The sequence below is a fragment of the Xiphophorus couchianus genome, chromosome 4 (assembly GCF_001444195.1).
Source record: "Xiphophorus couchianus chromosome 4, X_couchianus-1.0, whole genome shotgun sequence".
NCBI classification, from domain to species: domain Eukaryota; kingdom Metazoa; phylum Chordata; class Actinopteri; order Cyprinodontiformes; family Poeciliidae; genus Xiphophorus; species Xiphophorus couchianus.
In genome coordinates, this window is record NC_040231.1 from 21,182,537 (window position 1) to 21,205,280 (window position 22,744).

The following is a 22,744-nucleotide window of genomic DNA, read 5'->3' on the forward strand; positions in this document are numbered from 1 at the left end:
CATTTGAAACATGTGGAATCTGGTGTTTGATTAGTGTAAAGGTGCATAAATTATACTCCAAATTTGCAGTGTAACAACATGCTTCTTGTCACCCTCAAATATTTATATTGTCAGGGCAAGTTAGACAAGATTATTGTAAAGACTAACAATATGTTTTTAATCCATAAAATTTATGAATTTATACAAACTGCAATCTATCCCTTCACCAGTTTTTGTGGGTGCTAAAAACATTGAAGATTAAAACTTGAAAGCTGAAACTGTCCAAAGGTTGGGATAAAAATGAAATAATAATGTGTATAATGCATTATATTTAACCTGACATACGTTTACAGTGAATGAAAATGGACCTTGTATTGGTACAATAAAGTTTTCACATTATAGTATTTTATCTCTATTTTACTTTTGTTGAGGTGCAAGCTCTACTCTTTCTGAAAACCCCATAGTGTTTTTATTTATGTAAAAGAAAATCATAGAAAGCTTAGTGGAAATATAAATCTTTTACCATGTTTTGAAATGTAAAAAAATGATGTAAAACTACAAAAGTACCTCATATTTCTTCATTTTTCTTCACAGAATTTCAATAAGTTTGATTCTAAAAAGCACTGCTCCGCAGACTGTTGCCACAAGGCGCTGTGGGATGCCATGCTCTTCTTTCCTTTCTTAAAGGACAGCCGAATGGATTCTGTGGTTGTGGAGATAAGAATGAAAGCACTGAAGTGCTTTTCTTTAATAAGCAGAAAATTCAACCAACTCTTATCGTGGCTGCAACTCAAGCCGAATTCATTGTGACCCCATTTCTTAATATGAGAGGCCTGTGAGATGTAAATTTTCCAATCTTTCTCTTTCCACCAGTGTCCATCGGGTCTGCCAGCAGCTGGACATGTGATACTCCACATGGCCAGGAACACTGTGTATGTTTTTGGATCAATCCCCTAATCAAACCCACAAGACTATAAGTAGCAACCAGGAGTGTAGCAAACTCTTGGTTTGATGGAGATTTAATGTGCAGAACTCTTGCTGTGCACAGCTGCATAATACCATATTAAAATAATGTTAACTTATAACATGTGCATAAAGAAATTAGTTTGGTGCCGTGGACTTACATTATAGTACGAGTTTTGCAGTGTGTGCATCTGTCGAGTCTTGTTAATATTTTTTGCTTTTATCTGAATAAATTGGAGCTTAAACCCAATCAACATAGCAATAATATGTTTTTTTTTAACTTATTTCAAAAGTACTGGCAGTGGTATATTATGGAAATTTTTACTATACAATTAACTAAACAATCCCTACATTAACAAAAAAGTCAAGATCAGAAACAGCAATTACTATCCTGTACATTAAACATATATGTAATTGTTTGAAGTTTCTTCACAGAAAGAAATGTCTTATAAAACAGCATGTGGACTATTGTTGAAACACAAGTCAACCTCGGTAGCAAAAGATCAGCCCTCTGGTCATATATCCCATTTTAGGCGCTAAAAGAAAGTGTGAACATATAAATTGGCGTTTTGATGGACATATTAATAAACGGTTATAATGTTGATGGTATGTCCTTACCTTAACCCAAGTCAGAGACCCATTTCTGCCAGCAGAATAAGTCATGCTGATTGAGCCATATACTTGCTGCTATACTGTTCTATTACTAACTTCAGCTCCTCTAATGTTCTCCATTTCAGCAGCTCCTGCTAATTAGTTTATGCCTGGCAGTTGCCCCTAGCCTGTAGGCACCTTGGCTATAGCTCACCTTTTATTTCCCCCCTGATTCTAGACACAATAGTCACTGAAAGTGAGGGATTTCACCCCTCCACACTTAAGCCTGAGGCTGATGGACTTTGTTCACAACACATAATAGGATCAATCTTCAGTTCCTTCACCGGCTGCGACTCAGTTCATTCAGGAGGCAAACAGGTCTCTGCTTAAAGTAAAATAAAGTCTGACAAAAATGTATTAAAGCCTCAATTTGGTTTTTTATATATTCTGGAATTGCATGTGCTGGGTTAGTGACAAAGTTCAGAATTAGAGTCATGGAATGAACTGGTATTAAATGAGTGCATGTTTATTGTCAGTTGTTTGCTACAGCTGCATTCGTTTTCAGGTTGAAGAAGGCATTCCCTGCAAACTCTTCTTCTGGTGACTGCTTCTTACACAGCCACATCTTGAGCAGTTTTGAGTGACTCATGTTAACAATCAGTCTTTCTAAATGGTTCTATGTTTCGCTCCGGTGCCTGGCTTCTTTCTGCTATTTATTTTATTTTTTTATTTTACTAACGCCCCGATTGGCAGAGATTATGGAGTCAATGATTCACAGAGATTATAGAAATGTAACTGTGCTTTCCCTGTGCTGCAAGTACTTATTTGGGTCAGATCCTCTTATAGGAAATTTGCTGTCATGCTGTATCTACTGCTCAAACTGAATAAGGCCATGATGCTGGAAGCTCATTTTCAACAAAACCAGCTTTTAGAGGTGAAGCGTTGTTTCAGTACCATTGCCATTATATGCAAAACCTTTTTTTTCCTGTGTTTTTTTAATTCTTATTATTTATTGTTTAGATAACTTTTTTAAAGAGTCCCTAAGAGAACATGGAGAAAAAAAAAGAAGAAATCCTGACTTTTTTTCCTCGAGATCCCGACTTTTTGTCTCGAGATCCAAAAGGAGATGTAATGAAATAATCACAGCGATGGATGACAGATCAGTGCTACCAACAATACTAATAACCCGGCAAAGCATTGTACAGTATGCTCCGAGATTATTATTTTTTTTAATTAATATTGCCCAACCCCAATGTGCATGCTTCTAATTTAGAGCAACTTATAAGTGGAGCAATTTAATAGCCACAGCTTATAAGTAAACATGCTATTATTTTTGGGGGGATTGGTCTTAACTTTTCTCATGATCTTTAAATGCTTAACATTCATTCCTGGGATTCAACTTAAGCTTTCGAGATAAAGAAAAGTGCTATCTAGACTGCTTTGGCAGCTGCTCGTGATGATGTGATTTGTCTCAGGCTTTGTAATCTTATCTAATTCTTTGCCTTGTGAAACAATTAGCTGTCACTGGAAGTTCTTGTAATATTATTAATTTTTACTGTGACATTTTCCACACTTACCCCAAAGCATATGCAGTACTGAGATAATTATATAATTCAGTTACATAGTACTTCTTAAGCAGGTATAACTGCAGGGGTATTTTCCTTTTTTTTTCTTCCACATGGTCCATTGTCATCCCAACAAAGCTTCTGCTCATTTCTGCGCTCAATCAAGGTGTGTGCTCTGAGCAGTTGATGTTACTCATAAATTTTTCTGACTTTATTAGACTGGAAAATGATGAACGATGGAAGACGATGGCACTTGAGCTTTCATTAACTAAATCACTTTCCATACAGAGTGCAACAGTGCACAAAGGTAATTAATTTCCTCAAGAGCAATTATTGTACTGCTTTCAGATAATGACGAGAACTCCTCAAAGTTCTCACAGTTACTTTATGTGATTTTGAGGCAGATTTAGTCCTGAAGATTCCCTTTGAACACTTATTTTTGTTCTCCTATAACTGTACTTGTAACCTGCTGTGACCCCTTATAAATAAGACATAATTGTTAATGTTTTTCCCCCCCAGAGAAACATTTTTTTTTTAAATTATGTATATCAAGCTAATTACATTTAGCTAACTGTTCATTTTCAGTTAAGATTTTTATCTCCAAAATAAGTAGTTTTATTTTTAAATTTCCACTTTATTAAAACCTGTGTCTATTCTAAATACCCTATGATCCACTTAAACTCATTAGTCTCTCATCACAAATTTATATATCATAATAGTTGAAAAAAAAACTTTTGCTTGCTAGAAATATTTTGTGTTTAGCTGTAAAATCATAAATAAGAAATGAATGATAGTCATACTGTGTTTGTATTAATTCAGTTGACTGTGAGTCATAGCTAAGGTATTTAGATTGAGGAGGAAAGTAGAATCCAAACGGGTTTATTGTTCCCATATTAGAAATCTGCTGGCTAACTTGGTTGTGGATTTGAGTTGTAAAACTTCCTATTTCTTTCTAATAAGTGCAGCATCAATATGATTAATAGTTGGAGTATATTCAGATTATATTTCCAGTCCTTCAAACTGCCAACAGAACGACACAATCATACCTCTCAGTTTAGTCTCTTTTTCTTATCCTTGAATCATGAGCACTGATCTTAATTGGCAAGTGAAGGGCTTCAGATTATGTTCTGGTTTCTTTTGTGACCTCCACTTTCTTGGAATAATTCCTGTTCCTGGGAAGGTTTTCCGCTGTTGTGTGCTTATTCCATTTGTGAGCAAACGGTCTCACTGAGGTTCCTAAGAAATGGGTTTTTGAAACTCTTCCCAAATAATATCTTTTTCATGTGCTTCTAAATGGCTTTAGATGAGGACATGGTGTTACTTTTGAGATTGCTTTGCCTGCTTCAAGTTGTCAGACGGGTTCTATGTTAGTGGTTTGTTAATGATGTGGTTCTGGCAGTAATCAGAACTGAACAAAACAATCTGGTCAGGTTGGTTTGGATAGTTTTTTTTTTCCCCTCAAATGATAACATTTTTAAAAAGCCTGTCTTGTATTATCTTGTTTTTCTTTTCAGTCTGAAATATTTTAGTGTTTTGTGTTTCTCATATTATTGTACATATTATTATGTACAAATGTCCTTGTCTGAATTACAATGTCTAAGTACTTGGCGACCTGAATTTACTGCCAAGGGTGAAAGCAATTTAACAAGATTTTTCTTTTGTGTAGGAATAAAAAAATAAAAAAACTGTAATATTTGTTAGTATTCTGAATCCTAGTCTATATAGAAGCTCATTTCAGCTGGCCTTCCCATCCATCGATCTGCATTTTTGTACGTCACTATGAAAGGTCCAAGTAGCACCCTCTGCTTTTGTTCACATTGGTCACAAATTTGTGGCAGGAGTAATGTTTGCAGGAGATTGCCTTGCTCTTTAAAAGAACTGTCCACATAGGCACAGACAAAGGGTCTATTCAGACAAACAGACCACAGGCAGGCCTTCAGTGCTTTTCTTTTTTAACATCCTGTTTTGGATTTCCTGTGCATCCTGGTTAACCGTTCTTGCTGGGTTTTAGTGATTCTCTTTTCGACTGACTGTGTCAGAGACCGACTCTACTGGGACTTGAGCTAGGATTTAACAGTTCATTAGCACAATTCCAGAAAAGGCACATTTACAGATTGGAGTTTAAAAGGTGCTTTTACACGTGTGCTGGGTGAAATAATTCAGTAGTTTTGTGTTGATGTAGAGTTTTTCCTCATTATATGTGAACAAGTCATAGGAAGATCAGTCTGAAAGACTGTCCTTTTTTCTTTTGTCTTTTATTCCTACGCCGAAGCCATGCCTTTTGGCATTGGTTCTCTCTTATAATTTATTCTCATTATTTATTTAAAGCTCAACTACATTCTTGTCACACCAGCATTCCACAAATTTCCACCTGTCATTTCCCTGTTTTATCTCAACTGGAGGCGATCCCACACATTTAAATGATTCAGTTGTTCCTTTTGTGTCTTCTTCCTCACCTTCTTTCCATTTCAGTATGATCAGTGTGATTTTTTTTTTTTTGCTCATTCTTCTTTAAAAATTTAAAATAGATACCTGGCTGATTTTTTATTTTTTATTTATTTTATTTTTTTATGAAACATGAAAACAAAACAGCTTCTCTAACATTATTTCATCTATCTGTTTTCCTGTGTTCCTGTCAATTGCTGTAGTAGGGTTAAGTATTATGTCAATCTTAGACTGTAAAATGAAACGATTCACTCATCATTTAATTTCTATACACACTTCATCCTGGTCGGGTGTGATGGCACTGGGAACCTGTCCAGGTTGTCCTATGGTGAAGCCAGGGTAAACCTTGGACATGTTCCCAGTCTATCACCAGGACAACAAAGCCCTAACAGAGACAAATAACCATGCACATTCACTGCTAAGGTCAGAATAACTTCCCTAATTAACCCAGAACACGTGTTGTTGAGCTCTGGAAGAAAGCCAAAGTGTCCAAAGTAAAAGTCATAAATGCTGTAGAAAATATTTAATCTCAAATGCATGGTTTACTGCATGGAGCAGTAAACCTTTTTGCTTCAGGTTAAGATTGCTAACTGCCACACTTTTTCTAAACTGCAGTAAAAGGAAAGGGTACAGTAACCTTAAACAGAAAACCATTGCGCTGCAGTTACAGCTAATGTACTTTTCTTTTTAATCAGAATTGAAATATTTGGTCAATTTGTTGCATTTTTTAGTTTGATGAATATGTTGAAGCTTATAATTACAAAATTATTAAAATTAAGCACACAAGGTTGAGTTTAACAACAGTACCTAATACAAAATAGGGCTGCACAATATCTGAAAAACACATGCTGTGAATTTGTGTCATGATTATGATACAATTTGCTTTTAAAAAATCTCATGCATACAGTGTTATATTCTGTCAGTTTAAAATGTCCAATGAATTAAATTAGTTTAAAAAGCCAAATGAATGATAATCTAAACCACTACTGTATCACATTATTACCTTTGTTTACCACACTGAGATATCAGTGACTGACGAGTCGACTCTATTGCAACATTTCATTGGGATACGACACAATAATAATTTTGCTATAGGAGTAGGTTTTCTGCTTAACATTTTGCTGTGCAAATAATTTGGTACATAGTCCAGGTAGAAACAGAACTATATGGATGCAAAACACAGCACCAGACCTGGTCAAATTGTTGAAATTGGCAATCATTACCTGCCTTCAGGGAACCTCTTTAACATTCAGTAGCTGTTATTTTGTCCACGTGGTTCCTCTGCATTTATCAAAAAGGGACATAACAAAGCAAAGCCAAACAGGTCCCTACTGCTATATTCCAATGATTTTTCATCTGCAGTACGTAAATGTTTTTCTTCTAACGTATATAGTTTTTACTTTCAGAGGAATTATATATTCAGATTTTAATGAGGACAGTTACATAAAAATTACCGCATCTATGTGGCTTCTCTGCGATAGTACCTCAGTAAATTGAAATGCTGTTTCTTAAATTTAAGGCTATTTGTGTGTGAAAACTTTCTTGTATCCTAATCTGCTGTACACTTCAAATCAGCATGAAAATATGTATACAAGCAACTGGCTTAAATATATTCTCTAATAAGTACAGAACCTGATGGTGAATTAGGATGTTAATCTGGTCCTTTGAACACTGAAAATACTGAACAGAGAACAGGTTTTGCTTTGACAAGCTGGTTGTTCTTCTTTTTGTCTAAAAGTCTTTTATCCTAAGCAAATATGTGACCCGTGGTCTCGGCTGCTATCAGAGATTGCTGTGTACAGCTACAGTAGAGTCATTTCTTTGAGGCAGGAGACACACTGCCTCTCTTTTTTTTGTCTGTCAGCTCTCAGCATAAAAGAAATCCTACCCTCAACCTTTTGCGCATAGATTTCAGGGTAGATTCACTTAGCCGTCAGAAAACAATAGTTTTTTTCTTTTTTCTTTCCAGAGGCAGGGGCTGCTGCAACTTTAATTTTAAAGATGTTTTAAATGAGCTGTCACAGTGTGATTGATGTTCTTCGAGAGGCTGGCCTCCCGCTCTTCTATATTCAACAGCAGCGGGCTTTAATTATGAGCCCCGTTTATTGATGCTGTCAGCCTTAGTGTGATATGCATCTTGCATGTGGTAGGAACGGAGTTTGCCACCTGGTCGCTGGCTCTGTGCTCTGTCTCCCAGCACACAATGTCTGTGAAAATGCATTGCCATCAATGTGGCGCAATATTACACTGGGATCAAGGCTTTTGGTGCTCTCATTTATGGAATAAAGTGAATTTAATTATGATAAATGGAAAATAATGCAAAACCTGCCATTCACTTTAATCAATATCTATCCCTTTTCTTTTCTGGTGCAAAACAAACAAAAATTCTGCATTAGATGCAGATTTTAACACATTTAATACCACATCTGCACTAATTCTAAAGCATTTTTGCAAAAGGACTACAGAAAAAGATTCACTCCAGGACATGTGCAGGCTCTACTGTAATGTTCGGGGAGGTGGTACATGTCAAAGTTACACGCCACTGAGATGCTTTTCAACACTTTCAGCAACAGAAAAAGTGAAAACATGGTCAGAAGAAGAAGGGATCACGAGCTCACAAAGTTGCTCACTGTGTACTGTGATACAGAACTTCACTATCAACACAAAATATTCAGTATAAACAACTCAAGGCTCCTGCCAGTACAAGTGTTTTAAAAAGAAAACTGGTTCAGGGAATGAGCGGGTGTCTGTGCTGCCCTACGTTGTGATAAAAACCTAAGTGTCTGCATAGGTCAGTAAAAAGGTGAACAATACCACAGTGAATGTCAGAGTGTGTTTTTCTCTGTTTCAACAAATCTAGTACTTCATGTTCCATCAGTCTAAACTCTCAAAAGACATTTTCATGAACTTGCTTCTTTGTCCTTTTTGGATCTTTGTGGGATTGAGTGATACTGAAAGATAAAACAAATGCTAAAGTTTTCAAAATACTGTCTGAATACCAAAGAAGAGCTATGACAGATAAAATGATTGTCCTTCACAGTCACCTGAGAAAGCAATAATATTGAAATTAAATAGTTGTATCACATTCAAACTGACATTTTTGTTTTCATAGTTTATAAGCATCCTCTATGACCAAAATTATTTACATTTAAACCCTGTGCCTCACCTTTGCTGTTTTTATTAAAAACCTTTTGCTTATGTCTTTGACTATTTTAATAGTTATTTGCCACCTTTGTGATCTCTTGTAAGATATTTTTCCCAGACTGTTTGAATTCTGGCACCTGCTTTTACTGTTTTTTTGTTTGTTTCTTTCATCACAACCGGGTGGTCCTTTTAATTATAGATACGGGTGGGATCCACTGACTAATACCTTCTTCCACATCCTGCCTCATTAGGATATGTTAATTCATGTCATAATTAGGTCCCTGCTGTCACGTCTTTTCTTAATTGATGATTGTGAATCATCAACACCAACAGGGATACAAATGAAAACAGATGTTTCTGAATTTTAAACAAATCAGGCAAGTAAACTGCTCTGAATGTTCAAATAACAAGCATAACACAAATTACTCTTATTTATCTACATGTTAATGTTTTAGAGGAGTTCAAATAGTACATTGAACCTATTATGACCAAGACTTTTCTTATGCTACTGATGCTGAAATTGCTTAATGCAGAAAAACAACTAACTAAATAAAAACTGTTTGTTTTATCACCTGCTATATCTTACTTGCTTGTTCTACAATGTCAGAAACAAAATATTTAATTGTTCTCCATGGACTTGTTGAATTGATAAAAAGTTTGTATGTCTTTTATTTCAGAAATGTGTGTTTAGTGCCAGAGCTAACTTTTTAACTAGTAATAAGAAGAGTGTCATTCTGTTTTAATTCCTCTATTTGCTTCAAAATCCTGTTAACAAGATTTCATCACATAGAAAACTGTTATGCAATACAGAACCATGGTCTACTGAAGAAAATGAATACATACATGAATGCATACATAATACACAACAGTATTATACTGAAAGTATAATATGTGATCTATGACATTTATTTATTTTGATCTAAACACAGAATAAAGTAAAAATGTTCAATCATAAAATAGCATTTTTGAAGTTAAGATTTTGTACAGAATATAAACAGAATTTAAAGATCTCGGTCAATTAAAGCATTACCACTACAGGTTAGTCCAAATAATTTCTTTCAACCATATGACTGCTGATGCACAGCAACAGGTGGGGGAGAGACCACTCTGCATTACTCTTACCATCCAATCAGTGAAAGTACCAGCCACTCCGACACTTTTCCTGCATCTTATGAAAATGATCTTTCATAAGACAGTCTGATAAAAGACTGAAGAGGTTTTGAAACTAACTTTTTAAAAAACCACGGTATGTTTGAACTGTCCGATGACTAATTATGACCATTACATCTATAAGAATTATTTGTTGTAGCTTTATCTTGAAACGTAATAAATATTGGAAGGGACATTTCATTAAAAAATGGAGAAAGCAGAGGAGCAGCAATGAGACAGACAGTACTGAGGTGGAGCAGATACATACAAATTCAAAGATACTGTAACATTTCAACCTGACCACGGGAGAACTAAAACTGAAATATTTTATTGTACACATATTGCTCCTGTTGTTGAATGTTTATATTTGATTTGAAAGAAAGGCGTTAGTGCCAGATATTAAAAATTAAAAAGAAACAGAAAAGCACATGTCAAAATATTTTTTTACAAATAACCTAAGAGCTAGGCTGCAAAGCATTCTGTCTCCATGTGAAATGTAAACAACAACCTGAAAGCGCTGGTGTGATTTAATATTAATACATCACAATATGTTAGTCCACTTTTAAAGTCAAAGTGTGTTTTGCAGTATCAGTGTGTTTATAAAATCAATGTACAGTTTTCATAAAACTGGTGTCTATGACAATAGTTACTGAAGAAAAATACTGCAAGTAGTTAAATAATACGTCTTATAAATATTGCAAATAATTGGCCTAATTGAACTGATCAGTAAAATTTTGTCTACACAAAATTTAAGCTAGAAGAACATTGATACTAACACTAATACAAACTTTTAATTTTTTGCTTGTGAATATCCCCATTAGAAAAAGACGAGTTTGACATCATATTTGTCTCTTGTTCAACTCTGTAAAATTTCTCATTAAAATATTTCAGCTGAATACAAAACTAAACTCTTTTTTTTTTTTTTAGAAAATAATGATTAATTGAACCATTTTCCAATTTATTATAATTTTTTTCTTTCTTTCAGAGAAGCAACGTCTTTTAGTTTTTGTATTGACCGCTAAAAATCTATTTTACTTTTAAAAAGAGATAAAATTACCAGTGCATAACTTACAAAATTTAATAATATTTGCTTTGTACAATAACTACCCGCTGGCCATTCGAGATTCTTGGACCATTAATTGAAAATTGCTCTTAATTACCATACTTGCAATGAAAGTTTCCATTGCTTTAGGCCAGAAGAAATGAGTGACTGCCTTTGTAAAGAGGGCAAAGTAAAATTAATGGGTGAGGGCATGTTTTCTTTTGTGGATAAAGTGTTATTATCAGTGCAACAAAAGGGTCACCTTTATTAATCATAATAATTATTTACAGAAATTAGGACAGATATCAAAGGAGCACTTTGCACGGTTCCCAGAGAAAATGGATTCTTCACGCTCAGAATTACTTCAAGGGTATGAATACACTGCGCATATTTTACATGCAACAGGAAAATTATGAGGTCCAGTCTCAATTATGATTGCCACTTACACAAAGACTCATTTTGCCACACCTTTTATGGTTTCTTTTATTAGAAAAGTAAGGAGCTGATGTATCAAAATGATTCAAGCTGATGAGAAGAATATTAACAGCAACATTGATGTGGCAACTAAACTTTCTTTGAAGAACATATCAAGCATACATACATAGCAAAAATGTGGAAATAAAATGATATTATTTGCACGTTTACTGACCTTCAATTTTATTTAGAAATTCACATTTTATTGTATTTTTTTTATGTTAAATCAATTTACATAAGTGCAGTTCAAAGTCTACACTCAATAAAATATTCTGGATTTCGTTATTGAAATAATTTCAGAACATTTAGCATCTTTAATGGGACTTACAGTAGTATTTTTATGAGAAACAACCTTTTATTAAAGGCATAATGTAAAAATTTCATTGCAATATTAGTATATTTTATTGCACAACATCCTGAAATACGTATATGCGGATATACAAGTAGTGACCAAGCAAAGGTTGCCTTGATGTAGAGATATAAATATGAAAAATGGTTCATCTTTTCCCACTTTCCCCTATATTTGTGTCACAGAAACGAAGTTCCAAAAAGAAAAGCCTCTTATCTGCATATCCTCAGTTTTTTGATAATATTATATTGTTAAACCACCATATATTTCAGCCTTTGATTTATACAACCTTCTTTACTCAGGAGATTTAGGGGGGAATTATTTTCTAATGTATTGTCAGTGAGAATAAAGCCCTCTATTGACATGTTTCCAATTATTAACACCCAGAAGGCTCAGCAGCTGAATGTTATCCAAGGTCAATACTTCTGAATGATAATTCCCTCGCAAAATATGTACTTTGGCCTGTGGAAAGCAAATCACTCTGCATGAGTTGGAAAGCTTCTGCCGCTATTTGAAACTATCAGGATTGTGTGTTTTCCAGGTAACAAACCTTGATGGCAAACATGACCAGAAATAATAATTAAAAAAAAAAATTAAACAAAAACATCAGCAAACATTTATGCGGATGAGGGATGAGGTAATAATTTAAAATGTAGTTTGACAATTGCTGGTTCTGATTTATAATTTTAGAAGACACCTTTTCAACACTATATTGTCTTGGGCTGTTAAAGCAGTCAATAAACTGAAAAAGACTTGGCAGAAGTACAGAATGCATACAAATTGAATAACCGAAGGGCAACTTTTATTGCTTTCTACAATTCTACATTGTCTGTAAAGTGACAAATAACTCTATTACACTTTACAGTGTGACACATTACACGTGCAGCCTACAGAGCCAATGAGTTTTGTGATGCCACGTTCCCTTCCTATCTTTAGAGCCGTTTAAATGGTAACAAGGATAGAATTTTACATTCCCAATACACAGGGGCTTACATGTCCTTGATTCAGATCTAATTGAAAGAATGGAATGAAAAAAGGCCCTGTGGGCTCTTAATATTTAAACTAATGTTGGTGTAATGGCAGGTCATTCAGCTGCAAAGAAAGTAGAATGAATGACTGGGGAATAGTCCCTTTGCTGTTGTAGGTGTGGGACCTGCTGTGCCAATTCAGTCGAAAGAAAAGAGAAAAGGTGACAAACATTTTATCAAAAGGAATGTTCAGATGATAATTTTAGTACAATCTTCTTAAAAGTGTTGTGAATTTAATCCTTTGGTCAAATTAGCTTAGAACTTTTTTTTTCGACATTCACGCTTGAGGTTTAGGACTTTGTAAAACATGACAAGAGCAGTTAAATATCTAAGATATTTCAAGTATTTCAAGTGAACACAGCTTTCATAAAGTGTTTGGATTAGCCCTCTTGGTGTGGCCGGTGGGTTATTTAAACATGCTCCTCCTCAGACACTCTCACTTGCGCTTCAACATTTAGTTCGCTTTCATAGACACACAGTTAGATCCAGAGCAATTTAAATGCAAGAAACAATTATATGAAGATTTTTTTTTTTTTTTTGTTTTGTATCATGAAGCTTTTATAAGGAGTTGGATTTTGTTTGAGAAGAATTTGGATGTGATTGCTAATTACATATGCTAGTGACGTTTGTTGTTGTGAAAATAACTAAAGAAATTGTTGTTTGCCTTTTAATTTAATTGATTTTACCTTAATTTAAAGTGTATTATAAGTGTCCTAATTAAATATAGCAGTTAATGACATACAACATTATTTCACAAAAAAACAAGTTATACTTGAAGAGGATTCTTTGTACGATTTAATCATGCTGGGAAACGTGTTTACTCAATCAGACATGACCAACATTTCAAGTCAGGACTGCTATTATTTACAGAGCACAGAAATGTCAGCCAGGCAGCCGGAGAAGAGCTCCTCTGATGGTTTATTAGCAAGCCTGACACGTGAAACATTTGCAGCATGTTTGTTTACAAGGATGGGTGGGGGAATGTTTGACATTTGTGCTTGGAGAAATGTGTTATGATCTTCCCAACATTTACGCCTTTTTGCTTAGGAACATGGGATCCTATTAGCCAGGCTTCAGTGAGACTCCCCTGTTAATTCTCTCTTTTTTCCTTTCTTTTTTTTTCTTTGTTGGCTGATTTAATACTCAGGAGAGCAAGAGCTTACATGGAAGAAAGCTACGTAAGCAGATGTGACAAAGAAAACGGTATAATTTTGTTTAAAGTGTTTAAATAGTATTATCACTCTTGAGCATTTCAGCATGTATGCCTAAAGTTATTGAAGATAAACGATTCCAATTTGCTTTTTAAAAACTAAGTTTATAGTTTGAACAGGGAACTGCTTAATTTTTTAGGATGCAGGTATTGATGCTCGGCTGTGCAGTTCAACAGAAGAGCTAATGCAGGTCTCTGCTGATACTGATTGTGGTAGAAAGCTTTTAAAATACATCGTGTTGAGATGGTGTAACTTTAGGCCACACACGATGCCCACACTGATCTATTTTTTTGTTCCTTTGTTTAAAGCACCCACAACTAGATTAGTATTAGATATAAACAGAAAAACAACAAGTCGATGTGGCCTGATGAATCACATTTTCTGTAGCTCCATGGTGATGGCCAGGTTTATATAAAAAAAATATGGCCGAGATGTAATATGGAGAGAAATCACATTGCCAGGGCAAATGTGATGCTTTCCATTATGTACTGCAGGGAAAACTTAGGTCTTGATTTCTTTATGCACGTCACATTTACAAGAACTCCCTCCACACAATAAACAACTGAGGCACATTGATTGAACAGATAGAAGTGTCCGTGCATAAATTTATTTGAAGTTTGTTAAAAAAAAATGTCTTGTTGATTGTACATTAAGACAACTGATGAAACTACTGAATGTGCATGTTAAATGATATAATCATACTCAAAATGTACAATATATTGTCTCAAGTCTTGGTTCTCAGTTTACCTTTGTTGGTTGTGCTAAATTTTTGTCTTTTGTTGAGAAAACTAATTTATCTCTTGCCCGATTTGATTATGTCAGTCTCATAGTTTAGGTTAAATATATTTCCAGTATTTTAGCAAGAGTGACACAAAGAATGACAAACACGGAGGACATTCTCGTACAAGATTAATTTGAAACAAATTGAAGTGAATTTAAACTAGTTTAAAAATGCCAGTCAAATAAAGACAATTAGTTTGACGAAAGAGGTTAAAATGAATCTGACCAAACTCCAGTAAAACAACAAGAAAAAAAGTCATTCCTTAAAGACTGTCTTGACCCTTATTGCTTTATCAACAAATAGAAAAATGTATCTCTATGCATTTTTTTTCATATTTACAATATGTCTATTCAGACTTTCTTGACTGTACAATAAACAGTGTTGCATACTTGCTTGGTGCCCTCATCAGAATAGTTGTCCATGATTGTAGTGGTCTCTTCTAGAAGCAAAAATGTTCCCTGCCACACTGCAAAAATTATTAATGGACGGTTTTAGCAACACTTGCAGTGAGTTCAAGATGATTGCTGGGCCTCCAAATTTCAAACACTGAACCAACTCAATATTTATTCTTTTATTATTATATGTTGAAAAATCAAATTTATGTGTGTTTTCAACAAGCTCAAATCTCTGTCAAACATAATGATTAAAAGAAAGCAGATGGACTTCTTTCTTTAAAAAAGTGTCATACTGGAGTCCTCAAGTGATTCTAAGAAAATAAAGCCCCAGTTCAGCATTATTCAGTTCTAAATTATTGGCTAAAAGTCTCTGTTTTAAAGCAAAATTATTGCATCTGGGAACAATGGTGGGCATTCGGGATGATAATGTATACTGGTGTCCGCATCCAAAACTTATGAATATTTTGTTACAGTGTGCAATCAGAAACTTTACATTAATCATTCATGGTTCTTGTGGCCCATTATTTCTGCTATTAAATTATTAATGCTCTGCACTGACTTTCACATAATCAAGTACCTATATTTGGTTGCTGTATATTGCTACTGTAGATGCAGACAGGATCCTAAAAGGTGCCATTAAGTCAAATAATAGGCCAGGAAAGTAGCTTTAGTGGATTCTACTCATACACCTATTTTTAAGTTAAACAGGTGATGTAAATATCTGATTAATGAGCTAAATGCCTTTTTCGTCTCTACCCCCTTTTCCCAAACCCTTTATCCATCTAGAGTTTTTCTTGGAGCTGTTGGACAACTCTGAAAAATCTCTCAACAGTATGTTTACAAAGACATACGGGAAGCTGTATATGCAGAACTCTGAGGTGTTCCAGGACCTATTCACTGAACTAAAGCGCTATTACACGGGGGGCAACGTCAACTTGGAGGAGATGTTGAATGACTTCTGGTCCAGGCTGCTGGAACGCATGTTCCAGTTGCTTAACTCCCAGTATCACTTCACAGACGACTACCTGGAGTGTGTCACCAAATACACAGATCAGCTAAAGCCCTTTGGAGACGTGCCCAGGAAGCTGAAGGCTCAGGTCACCAGAGCATTCATTGCTGCACGGACATTTGTCCAAGGGCTAACGGTGGGTCGTGAGGTTGCCAACAGGGTCGCCAAGGTGAGGAAAAATTTACATCTCCTAGCTACTGTAAATGTTTGTGAGTGTTTTTTCTGCTTAAAATCTTCTGCTATTCTCTAATGTATTGTTTTCAGTTGACCTGAAGTTTATTCAGCTTAAGTTATTTTTACTCAACTTTTTTCGCACTCTAAGGGCTGAGGTCATTCTCTACATGATGGTTTGAACTGAAATGTCTAAAGAAAGGTTTCTTTATTTATTGTGACTTTAGCTATTAGTATTCAGTAAATTCTCAGTGAAGACTGTTGTGTAACACATGACAATTAAGTGCAGAAGAGTGATGCTTACTCTCTTAGAGAAGGCCAGTATTGCCAACACAAATACTTTAATTCTTTTTTCTTTGAGTAGAATAAATACCAGCTAAGAAAACAGATCATGTTAAAAGAAACCATAAACTGAGGCACAAGTTGATCTATTCTTTGAGCTACAGTGCATATAGTTAAAATATGGTCCCAATAATTGGCAGGAAGATGTTTTCAGCTGCTTTAGATGTTAAGACTAAGTACATTGGACACTTGCAAATAAATGAGGGAGGTATTCAAATTCTCTTTTTTCAAGTATCATACATTGAACCATCTTCTCTCTCACATGCTCTCTACAATGCACTTGTCTTCCTCTTCTTTGCTCTTTATGTTACACTCCTTTAAAATCAGCTTTTATCTTATTAAGAGGTAAAAATGAAATGTTTTTGAACGCTTCAGATCTTCAGATGTGGGTGGCCTATTTTCTATATGTAGAATTATTTCCACATAATTTGCTGTATAAAACCTCAAAATCACCCACAGAGAGCAAAGCTTTGTAAAAAAGAGATTAAAGTGCATATCCAATGAGATTTCTTACCTCCAAAACACTATTTTTTTAAAATATGCACAGAATCCTTGACATGTTATATTTTGTATGCTTATAGCTACTCATACTATATACACCAATCAAGCAAAACATAATGACCACTGACAAATAAAATGGATAACACTGAAAGTCTCTTAATCATGGTACCTGTTAATCGGTGTAATATATTAGGAAGCAAGGGGATATTTTGTCTTCATAATTGATGTTGTAGAAGTACAAAGATATGTGAAAATTCATAAAAGGCCAAATTGTGATGACTAAATGACTTGGTAGGAGAATCTTCTAAGCTTGTGGTCTTGTAGCGTATTCTGCTGTTGCAACTATACATTACAATGAATCTAATAGCGAACAGGAGAGAACCAGAGACAATGTTTATTGAGAGTCATCTAGAAGACAAGTTACTGTCATTAAAATAACTAAGGAAGCACTTGGTTCTTCGATAAGGTAATTTAACCCACAGTTTACTGTAGTTTGTTATACATGAGACTCTGTAGCTGCTGACTAGTCTAGGCAGAAACAGTATTCTCAGATGGTGGCATTGTCTTTTATTAAGATGACATAATCTTGTCACATCAACAAACGTGCTGATGTGACGCGCCACATCAGCACGTTTGAGGTGTTGAACTGGCCTCCAAATTCTTTAAATCTCAACTCAATTGAAGATCTTGCTCAAACAACTCCAGTCCATGGAGTCTCCACCTCGCAAATTACTGGACTGAAAGGTCTGCTGCTAACTTGTCGCTCCTTTAGACACACTTGTGTGCCTCAGTTAAACCAAGGTTGTTTTGTTATCAAAAGTTGCATTGGTATAAAGTTTGGAAGGTGACCATAATGTCCAATGTGTAGTTTTGTATTCTTAGCAAAACTCCATATTGGACATGATTAAATTGTAGGAAATGTAAATACGTAAAACTTCAAATTGAGAAGTTTTAGATTTAAAGTCACTTTCCCTTTCCTACTTATATTCATTTTAGTCTTTTGTTGTCTGAATGATTGCAAGTTAAACCAGGTCGGCATGCCTGTAATTTTATATGAACATTCTTGGCACTGTCCATGAATTGAAAAGTAGAAACTACAATTAAAAACCTTTGTTACATCATAATACTTTCTTTCAACTGTTGATTAAACAGGTTTTTATCACTTTTTAAATGAGCTCTCTTTTCTCATTGCATACTCAAATTTCATAAAACTCTAAAAAACTTCCACAAAATCAAATATTAGGCTTTAAAGCGGTTTCTAATCAGTAGAAGAAATACAATAAATTTTTGACTGCCTCTTGGTTCCAAGCCTACTCTTTATTTCAATGCAAAAGGGGGAATAAAATAAAGAGAAGAGAATAATAGACAAACCAGAGTAAAAGTGCAAAGAGGTAAATTAGATGTAAAATGTGATAAAAAAATTAGTTTAAATTTGGTGGAAAAACTTTTGATCTGAAAATAGACAGATGTTTAATAAACATGAAAACATTTCTAGAGTTGAGACTCAATTCTTTGTGGTAGAATTGAATACACAGGATTCCATAGATGTATAATAAAAGCCACATGAGAAAAACTCTTCAGTTAAATTCTTAATATTACAATCAGCATAATAAAAAGTGAAAAGGTTCACAGGCCTTACAGAGAATTCATGCATTATACCACATATCTTATACCAAGAGATCTGTGATTCAAGCAACTTTTAAACACGTATGAACCTTTGAATGTTAGTTGCTTGTTATTGTAAAAATTAAAAAGCCATTAGATTTTTTCTAAACCCCTTCCATAATTAATCTCTCATTTTTGATAATCTTCAATTCTCTTTTGTGCTATACTGAGCTGCTATTAACTTCACTGACACTGAAAAGTTGAGAAAAATGAACATAAACCGGGCAACTCCACACTCACCATCTACTACAACTAAAGCCCACTGCCATTCTGAATCAGGTGTGTTCTCATCAATTATTAGGTGCTTCCAGGAAGCAGTGTGGTACCGTAGGAAATTGTCAGACAGATGGACCTCCAGTAAACTCAACATGAGAAGTTGACTGACATGAAATAGTCTTCTTTCAAACATAGCCAGTCTTTGTCCTGTCATTAAAAATACATTTCATGTCTCCTGGAACACATGAAATTTAGATTGTGGTTGAAATACCACCAAAGTATTTGGAATCTTCGTTGAAAGGCAATGAGATTTTTTTATGTCCTTCACAGACATACAGTATGTGACGTGTCATGAAAACAGTAGGAACCTGTCACCAGAGCAGAAACTGAGTAAAAGGATTTCTGAGAAGATTGTGATTTTAATTTTTTTTTTGCAAAATATGTTAGTTGAATTTATGAAAAAAACACTCTAAGATTGTGTTTTGGATGTTTTAAAAAAAGGTAAACTTTGTGTTTGAATTTAGCTTTTTCATGGAGTAAATCCGAGCTGTTTTGGGAGTGGAAAAAACACCTTCATTTTATTATTGATTTCTATGTGTTTGACATCATTAAAAAGCTTAAAATCCAAACTTTCAGAATCTGTAAGTAACTCAAAACACTCCTGAGATTTTCTTCTGGTTTTGTCATGGCCAGTCACAAATGAGAATTGCTAATTTACTGTAATTTCATAATGCAGTGCTTGGCATATGACCTCATGTTGGATCTCAGTGAATAAATTAAATAATTTTTATCATCATTTTTGTGAAAAAGTATATGTTACAATTAGACAGTGGTGGAATCAACTAAATGCCATTTAGATCTTGACCATTTATTCATTACATATGGCAGAAAAGTATTTTTGGTCCTCCGTCACATTTGTAAACATGTAGAGTCTACTTATGTTTGAGGTTAAAGCTGAAACTACTGTATGTGCTGGTTAGACAAGACTAAAAATTATATTTCTGACAACAAACAGTCCTGGCTGGGAAAGATAGGATGAATAATTTTACAAGTACCTAATACCCATTAAATGGGTTGAAGGATATGCTGTGGGCCAATTTTGCTGTCATGCTCTGGGGACCTATTTAGAGTGAATATTGTGCTTTTTATAAAAAACATTATTTCTAAAAAATAATCTAGGTGGACCATGAATACATTAAAATTAAAGGCTGATTTTAATTTTAATGTATATTTTTTAATCAGTCTTGGAATACACTAAAATTAATTAATTTTAAGCTTTTACAAATCCCCACAACAAATGTTAATAAGGTCCAATTTTTTTTTTGCTTTATTTTATCAGTTTTGGGTATAAAAAGTATCTAGGTTTATGGGGGGGAGATAGAATAGACAGCTCAATATTATTGTAAAAATAAAACTATAAGCATGTATGTACAAAACGAGGTGGAGGTAAATCTTAAGCTTTTTTGTTTTTTACTGAATATATAATTGTTTTCATTACTACCATGGGAAAAGACTAATCGTGCAGCTTATCAAGACAGTAGTGGAGTGATACAGAGCAACATGCGGTTTGCCTTATCGCCTTTTTGTGGAGTCATTTGCCTTTACTTAAATTACTTTTTTAGTGCACGACTCATAATGGATACAAAGAGCTTTTCATATTAAAGATTGTCAGAGTATATACATTTAGATCATTTATTTCCCAGAAATTAGGTTATACTAAATGTAACATCAGAAGACATGGCTGTGGTATGCTGAGTGAATGTGAAGAATTTCAATTTCCTTTTGATTTTATCCGAAAGGTAAAAGAGAACAATATCCTTGACTAAAAGACTGGAAAATGAAGAACAGTCTAAGAAAAGGTATTTTCATCTTTTTCCAATATGTAGAGATGTAATGTGGTGTGTCGAATACCATGCACTACCCAGTTTGTATGACCTTAACAAGTCACCAGTAAGGTTTAATCCCAACAGTCTGAGCTATTTACTATCTTACTATTCAAACTGAACAAGTTAAAATGACAAAATGTAAATTTTTTTCCCTCCCATGAAATGGCTGCTTTTAACCATCTGTCATTTCAGTTCTTCACATTACTTTGGAACAGAACGATGCACTGACAATGATGAGCCATACATAATTATTGCTAGCAGACAGCTCTCTGTATGCTACAGCCAAAATAGGAAAGACATCCCTCCATAAAATGGGATTTCACTCATCTTGCACTGAACAGTTTCCTGAACCTTGATCCTGGATTAAGAGGAGAATCTCTCTGGCTTACAGTTTATGATGACCATTAAGAGTTTTATCCTGGATGTACTTAAAACACAGTCCAGCCACATTAGGACCTGCTCAGAGTAGATTGCAGGGATTTGGACCTTTTGAACGATTTAAAGTTCAGGCATTTAGAGCACTTATCGTTCACTCTCCATGCACATGGGAAGTTGGCCTAGTCTTTTGTGCATGTTTAGTCATGATGACGGAGGCGAGAGGGATATTTTGCACAGAGGGATTTGTTTTCCCTGACGGCTTATCGTGCATGTTGATCTTATTATACACTCATTTTCAAGCACAAACTGTCAGACGATTTCAAATTAAGCTTCAAGGCAATTTCTAATCTTTACACATTTACCTATCAATATTGTGCTTACTGATCCGTTTGTTGGCATGTGAGAAACATCATCATTGGGTTAGTGTGGTTTCCACAATTTTCCTTGATGTCTCCTTTAGCTTTTTATGAAACTACTTCTAGGCTAGAATAGCAACATGCATTTAGCACTCAGCTGTGATGCTAAATTCACAGATGTATTATAGACTGCCAATATGTTTGCGCTTCAATTTAAACTAAGGGAATCCACTTAATGAAATCCACTTAAACTAAACTTTAAAATTAAATATGTTAACTTGTTTTACTTTGATTTATTTAATGAAAAAGCTGAAGCAGATGATGAATCACTGCTGTCTGTAGATTATATGTATATACAATATTTCCAAAAGTACTGGCTCTCCCTTCAAAATCATTTCTTTAGTTGTTTCTTTATTTCCGTGCCCACAAGTGTTTACACTTCTGAACCTAGATATGCAGATGGTTTCTACAAACTCTGGTGAAAGAATGGGTTGCTCTCAGAAGCTCAATGCATTACAGTGTGGCACCATGATAAGATGCCATCTGTGCAATAAGTCCAGTCATGAAATTACCTCGCTGCTAGATATCTGACAGTAAGTCTCTGGTGTTGTATAACCAGCCATGTGCCAGTTCAGCCATGAATTTTTTCTTTCTTTAATTCAGCCAGATAGAAAGGATTTGATTCATTTTCATAGTTCACCACACAAATATTTTGGACTAGGTTCACAGTTCCAGCTTGAACTTTTTCTTGTTTTTATCATATTTTGTCTGAAATAAATTTGCTGTAACTTAAACAATAACATATGAGTTATGCTATTGTCTGGCATGCATTTTATTCTCTCCTGTTTTCTTTGCTTACATAATCGGCATTTTGCATGACTGATTTCCTGAAGCAGGTGCCTTTATTTAATATCACTTTAGGTATTTAACAATAGAGGTCCTCGCAAAGCTGAACTGCATTTCTGCTGCCTGCACACAACACTCAGGAAACAATTAACATTTTCTCTGCCTCGAGGGAAATCGCTGTTTCTCTTTCTCCATGAAATATCCAAAGTTCCGACTAACAATCTAGTGTAAATCTTTCATTAACTCCAAACAGAGCAT

At 34.7% G+C, this 22,744-nt stretch overlaps 1 protein-coding gene across 2 annotated transcripts in view; it reads left to right on the forward strand.

Moving 5' to 3' along the window:
* The window catches only part of LOC114143403 (glypican-6-like), a 150,773-nt gene that overhangs the window by 47,249 nt on the left and 80,780 nt on the right, over nucleotides 1-22,744 (forward strand). For both annotated transcript variants that reach the window (XM_028015391.1, XM_028015390.1), the window contains exon 3: nucleotides 15,903-16,294. In XM_028015391.1, coding sequence (XP_027871192.1) covers nucleotides 15,903-16,294 — 392 coding nt within the window. The remainder of the gene's footprint in view (nucleotides 1-15,902; nucleotides 16,295-22,744) is intronic.